This window comes from Accipiter gentilis, chromosome 32, assembly GCF_929443795.1.
Source record: "Accipiter gentilis chromosome 32, bAccGen1.1, whole genome shotgun sequence".
Classification (NCBI taxonomy): domain Eukaryota; kingdom Metazoa; phylum Chordata; class Aves; order Accipitriformes; family Accipitridae; genus Astur; species Astur gentilis.
This window is the reverse complement of record NC_064911.1, coordinates 8,110,253-8,117,094: the sequence shown is the minus strand read 5'-3', so window position 1 is coordinate 8,117,094 and position 6,842 is coordinate 8,110,253. Positions and strand designations below refer to the sequence as shown.

Sequence of the window (6,842 nt, the reverse complement as noted above, 5' to 3'; positions counted from 1 at the left end):
TCTCCACTGCAGATACTTCTATCGCTGCAAGAGCTTACTCTCTGGCCGTCCAAGTATATATGTACTGACCTGTCTCCTTGCAAAATACATCCCAGAAGTTAATTTCCCTTGCTTGTCTAAAAGTTAAACGAATAACTAATTCCATTCTTTAAAAGCTTTGGGAACTTTGGATCTCCTATCTTGCTTTATTGTTTCAAGCACTACAACTTCCCTAATTTTTTTTTTTTTTTCCTTCCGTTGCTTTATTGCAGAGTTTTATGCCTTTCTCACAGTCTCTTGTTCAGCTCCGTATATAACCACTTCAGGGTTTCTCTCATACAGCCTCTTTTGCATATCGTGGTGTGTCCGAGACCTATCCCCCTTTTACCTTTGAGTCCACTTTAAAGGCCTGTTCCCGTTTTGCTGCCAGTGTGACTACAGTTCCCTTCGAGGGAAAATCATTTTTAATATCCCTTTACCTTAACCTGCTGCTCAGCTCCGTGAGCACCAGAAGAGAAGATGTTTCACTTTTCCCATGCAGAGTACGAGCTAAGTGTCTGCGGGGTATGGGTCTAGGGTCTGTGGTCTGGATCTTAAGCCGAACTAGTGCTGCCTAGGAGAAATTAGGACGTTCCGGCGAGCTCTAACGCTCTCCCATTGACGCACGTGTAAGTGGGAAATGGAGCTATTCCGTTCACCGAACGACTTGCACCTCAGCCAGGCTGTTGTAAGCAAGCAAGGTCAACAGTCGGGATACTGCCTTTAGAAACAACAGATCTGTAGGGCTGATGAAACGTCCTTGAAAGCCAGTAAGCACCGTCCTACGTACAATCCAGCCTACTACTTTCCCCCGCTGGTCCCTCCGGAGTTGCCATCCAGAAGGCGCTGCTGGCGACGAGGTGGCGATTCGGCTATGCCGTGCCGCTGCACAGCTGGCACTACGGGGGCCGCCGTCCGTCGCAGTGACACGGGCCACCGTGACTTCTGCCTGCCGGTCTCGCCTTCTCTCCCGCCGCGCCCCGCCGCGCCGCGCCGGGAGGCAGGGGCGGTCGGTCGAGGGCTCGGGGCTGCCATTCGAGCCGCAGGAGAGGGACGATGTGCCCGCCCGCGCCCTCCGCCGCCGGGCCGCGGGGAGGTGTGTGAGGAGCCGGCTCGCCGCGGCTCGGGGCTGGCCGCCGCCCGCCGGGGATGCTCCCGCGCCCGCGCCCGCGCCCGCGCCCGCGCCCGCGCCCGCGCCGGAGGATCCCGTCACCTGTGGCCCTGCCTCCGCCGCCCTGCGGGCGCCTCCCTCGGCCGAGGACGCACCTGGGCGCCGCGCACCCGCCTCCCGCCCCCGCCGCCGGCCGCCTCTTCCCCCGCCCGAGAGCCGGGCGGCGAGCGTCGGCGGAGCCGCGGGGCTGCAGGCGGGGCTGAGCGCTCGCCGGGCAGGACGAGCGGCCCCGCGGGCTCCGAGCGGCCACCGGCCGGCGAGGGAGGCGGCGGCCGGCCCCGGTGCGCGCCTTGCCCGGCAGCTCCGGCCCGGCCGCGGGCGCGGCGGGCGAGGGCGAGCCCGGAGCGGGGAGCGGGGGAGCGGCGGGGGCATGTGGATGTTGGCCGTCGCCTTGCTCCACAGCATCTCGCATGGTGAGCGCTGGGGGCCGCGGGCCCTCCGCGGGAAGGGGAGCAGGAGCAGGGGAGCGGGGCGCGGGGGCGTCCCTTTTGTCTTGCGGGCGTCGCGCCGGCTCCGGGCGGCCGCGGGGGAGAAGGAAAGGAAGGGCCACGCCGCTCGGCAGCCGCTCCGGCTCGCTCACCTACAGCGGAGGGACGGCCCGTCAGCGAACGGGTTTTCTGCGAACACCGCAACGACCTTCGCGGGGGGGGGGGGGGGGGGGGAGGCACTAAGGACGTTTTCTCCCCGTCGTCGTCCCGTCCCCGTGTTTCGTGTCGTCCCCCGTCCCCCGTGTCCGTCCCCCCCCCCCCCCCCCCCCCAATTTGGCAAAAGACCGTGTTCCTCTGAAAGGGAAGAAATAGCCGGCTCTATGCCGCTTGTCACCCTGCCTAGGCAAGAAAAGTAACGTACGTGGTGTTCGGAAGGTCGTAGTTCGTGCTCTCCTATGTGTTTAAAAGGTCCTACGTTGCAGCTGTATGTGTTGGTTCTGGTGGGTTCTCGCTAACGGTCTCCTATTAAACCTTATATAAATATATCTTCCAAGAAACGGAATTTAGAAATGGGCATTAAAAATATTCATCGCCCTCGTGGAAGTATCTTGGGTACAAGAAATGATCGGAGCAGACTTCCAAGGCATGGAGGACAATTCTGTTTAATGATTAGGAAGTACTGACTTCTTGAGAATTCATATCCTAATATTAACTATTGAAGACGAATGAGATCTCCCTTCCCCCTCCCTCAACACCACCTTGTAAAGCTTGTTTGGGGCAATCTGATTATTATTTATGTGAAAAGTCTATCCCACTTCAGCTGGATGTATACACGTAGGCATTTTGCCATTTTCCCACAAAGCTTTGCCAACTCCCAACAGTCATGACCTGAAACAGCTGCTGATCACTTTTGAAAACTCTTGAGTGCAGAGATTTGTGTGTGCCATGGTCTATGAGAATTATCTGTTAGGGCTTGAAGTGAGAGCACCAGACTTCTTTCTGTATGTATTTGGAAGAAGATCTAAATACAGGAATGAAAACTTAGAAAACCTGTCCTTACAGTGCTAGATGAAGATCTTGACATGTGAATTAAAACTATTTGAAAAACAGAAATTTTATTTAATGACAAATGCTAACATGCTATAATTTTCTTCAGTTCTAAACTGACAGTAAGCCAAAGCTTCATATGAAAAAAAAAAAATCCAATCGTTATGGTTTTCTTATTCTCCAATAATTGTTTTGTTATCGTAACTTGAATATGCCAGTCAAGAAACTGTACTGAAATTTTGAAGTTATACAGCAGAATGTTTCAAATATACTGAATTAAGCTTTTTGCAAAAAAGGAGATATTATATCAATTCACTTTCTGGCCAGCCTTAGACTTATACCTAAATATGAAAGTTAGTGAAATTCAGTCAATCAGCTTTGAAATACCTTTGCAACTGTAACTGAAATGAGGACTAGCAGATCAGGAAAACAATACAGTATTCAGTCAGGTGAAATAAAATACTTGGTTTATATCATATCATATAGAGTAGTGACACATACGTTGCCCCCGAGGAGTATTTTCTTGCCTCAGCATCTAGCATTTTCTTTGGGTGAATTTTTTTTAAATAAACCTATTTGGTAGAAAACCTTGATCTGTTTTTTTGACTTGTAACCAATTAAGCATAACTTTGTTTTATACACCCATGTCTCGGGCAAAAGTAGGGAGACAAAACTAATAAGTTATTCTCTCAACATTGCTGTGTAAGAAAGGCAGGAGATGTTATGCAAGAGAGGTGTATCTTTTAAAGACTTCTAGCCTAACGTTCAGCTAAAATGCTTAAAGCCCATTGCGTTCTGGTCATACCATTTCAAAGAAAGATACAGCAGAAACAGACAGGATCTAGATATATATGACAGAAGTGACAGAAGCAGGAAGGAATTCTGTGTGAGAGGAATATAAGGTGGGGAGAGAGGAAATAGTATGCTTAAGGAAGAGATGAATCAGCAAGGACGTGATAACTGTGTATAAAACAGGGTGTATAAAATGGGCATCCCTATTTGCTCGGGAGACAAACATTGGCATTCTGTGTTGTGTCAAATACCAAAGTCCTCCCCTCCGTATGACTGGCCTGCACGCCGCCCTCTGTATCCTGAAGTGTGGGGTGGCATGCGGGGATTTTTTTTGTCTGTAGTTTTGGAAGAACTATTTCAGAGTAGTAGAGAAAATGCGTTTTCAACCTACTTCTCACTCTACCAAACTGCAGTCTTTTCCAGGTAAGGCAGGCAAGCTTTTTTCACTTGCCCCTTTTGTCTCTTGCGAAGATGATATTTATGCTGTTTACTTAGTAGCAGTCACTTTATAAGCACTTAAACTCGGAGAAAGCCCAACTGTGGTAACTGTTAGTAAATGCAGGCTTTTTAAATGAGCCACCATTATATAAAAATAAGTGTTGATGGTGAAGAGACCACTTTTGACAGGTGGCTGTACTTAAAAATAAAACAACCACAAAACAACCCCCAAGGGAAATGAACGAGAAGTGCCATAGCACCAGTTTGCGTTGGACCCAGCTCGACTTCTCTGTGGAGAATGAAGTCAGTGCTTTTGCCACAGAATCCATGAGGCTGACCTTGGGACATCTAGACCAGCCTTGCTGCCCAAAGCAGAGGTAACTACTACAACAGGTTGCTCAGGACTGTGTCCTGCCAGGTGTTGAATACCTCCAAGGATGGAGACTCCACAAAGTCTGTGGGAAACCTGTGCCAGTGTCAGACCACCCTCACAGAAAAAAAAATAAATTATATATATAGACATATATTTAAAATACATAAATATATAAAATCTTATGTTTATATGGAGTTTCTTGTTTTGTCTTTGTGTCTATTGCCTTTTGTCCGTTCACTGGATACCACTGAGAAGAGTCAGGCTACATCGTCTGTACACCATTTCATCAGGTATTTTTATGCATTATTAAGATCCCCCTGAGCCTTCTCTTCTCCAGGCTAAATAACCCCCGCTCTCTCAGTCTTTCCTCATGTATCAGATTCTCCAGTCCCTTAACCATCCTTGTGGTCCTTCTCTGGATTCACTCCAGTATGTCTGTGTCTTTCTTGGACTGAGGAGCCCAGAACTGGTATACAGTACCCCAGATGTGTTGTCACCACTGATGACAGGACAACTGTGATTCTTCTCTTCTGATACCAGTTCAACGTACTGTTGTCAGTCATGTTTACCCAGCCTTTCATTTTACTGGACAGGATATCCTATTGCTTCTGTCACATGTTGCTCTCCTCTACTGCCAAAGTCCTTCATAGCACTGCCCTACCAAACTTCTTCCATGAAGCACCTGGAGTCATTTTCCATCTCCAGCCAGTATATCAATTTTCACTTTTTTTGCCAGACTTGCAGCCAATTACTTTTCTGCTCTTGTATAACAGTTTCCTCCCCAAAAGACAAGATCTCCATTAGCTGCTTTCAAATCCTGCCTGTGGGCTTGCTGCTATTTAAAAACTCAGCAACAGTTGGCTGCTATGGACGTTGCTCATCTCAATTTAAAGTGTTTATGGTGCGAGTCACTGTAGCTTCTCCACGTAATAAATGGAGAGAGGGGAGCAGGGACTTCCAGGGTGCAATTTCTGTTCTGCTTTAGACAACCACTTTAAGATGGGAGAAATAATCTCTTAAATGTGCTTATTCCTCTGTTTGGACTATTAAAGGGGACCTAGATACCTGGCTGAGGGGGAGAGAAGTGGCTGCTTTATAACCTTTTGTTTCTCTGGATGACTTCATGACTTGAAAGGCATGAAGAATGTATCTATCTTATCTGTGAACAATTTGCATTAGTAAAATTTATGTTCTCTACTCAAAAGTAAATGCAAATGCAATTTCCTTCATAGTGTTCTGTTTCCCTCGTCTGTAAATGCGAACAATGATAGGTTATAGAAAATGCATTATGTAGTCAAAATTATTTGTACAGTGGTGTGTAAGCACACAGTTTCTTGGTGATCCGTGATAATATGTATAAAGTGTGGTCAGGCAAGAAAGGGTTAACGAAAGAGAGGCATCACAGTTAATTTTTGTGACTACACCTGAGAGCATCCAGTTGCATCAGGGAAAAGGCGGAACACTGCAAGGCTTTGCAGCTGGAACCAGTTGCCAGATTTGGTGAGAGCTGTAATGTGGTGCATGGCCATGAGAAGCTGGCTTAGCAGTAGATTGTCCTTGCAGAGGGGCTTGTGTCCCCTGAGGTCAGCCTCCACAAAAGTCTTTTCAGTACTTGTGGTCTGGCCCCGTGAGCTGTCAGCAGTTTTTGTGTTTGTATATCCATCCCCTCTCCTAACTGGTCCCTCTTCACCCGAATACCTCCTGCCTAAAGCTTTTGTGAAGGTCTCCTCCTCCGATGCCGTGCCAAGCCATGCCATCAAATGTTTATGGCCTCACAGGATAGAAACAAGAACTTCATATGGAAATAATACAGAGGCTCCACTTGTCACATAGAAAGTCTATATGGTATGAAGGAAAAAACCTCCCGTATGTTGTGCATGTTTCTCTCCAAGGCAAATGACGGTGTACCAGAAGGAACATCACTGATGCAGATGTGTGAATGGGGAAGGTCTGGTTTTACTTCGTACGCCTGAGTCTCGGGGCAGGCTGTCTGGAGAACCTACGAGAAACTGCTGCTGTTCTTGCTATATTATCCATGACAACAAGTTGGCAAAGAAAGCGTTCCTTACGGTTCCCCTTGTTGCAACCTCCTTGAGGAGCCGACTGGAGCTCACGATGCAAGAAACGCTTGTGGCCAAATCCTTTCATGAAATCCATGCCTGTAACTCAATGGAAGCAGGAAGAAAAGCAGATGGAAGGGCTACCGTTGCCCCACACGAGCAAATGCAATTTATATCCATTTCCTTTCCCCGTTTTAATGCCCCCCCCCCCCCCCCCCCCCGCTGTAGGCTGTTGCTTGGCAGCCCTGCCTCCTTGCTCCACTGCTGCTCTGCGGTTCTGTTGCTCCCCCCAGCCCGCACCTTTGCACCAGGGTTGGGAAAAGCCATGCTTGCATGTGCTCCCAGCAATCTGCAAGCAGAGATGTTGCCTCTTCCTCAGTGCTTGGAGACAGGTGGGAGCCACGCGAGGAAGATGAGACTGTGGAGGATGCTGCGTGAGGCATGGCGAGTTCTGATCTTCCTGGTGCCTTCCGTGTATTGGCTCTGGTCAGGGGGGTATTAGCTCCGAGTAGTTC

At 48.9% G+C, this 6,842-nt stretch overlaps 1 protein-coding gene across 1 annotated transcript in view; it reads left to right on the top strand.

Annotated features, from left to right (window-relative positions):
* The first annotated feature begins 1,201 nt into the window (after positions 1–1,201).
* Positions 1,202–6,842, top strand: part of DSCAM (DS cell adhesion molecule) — a 491,765-nt gene continuing 486,124 nt past the window's right edge. Inside the window, exon 1 of the mRNA XM_049835149.1 lies at positions 1,202–1,602. Within this exon, the coding sequence (XP_049691106.1) occupies positions 1,560–1,602 (43 nt within the window). The 5' untranslated portion in view covers positions 1,202–1,559. The remainder of the gene's footprint in view (positions 1,603–6,842) is intronic.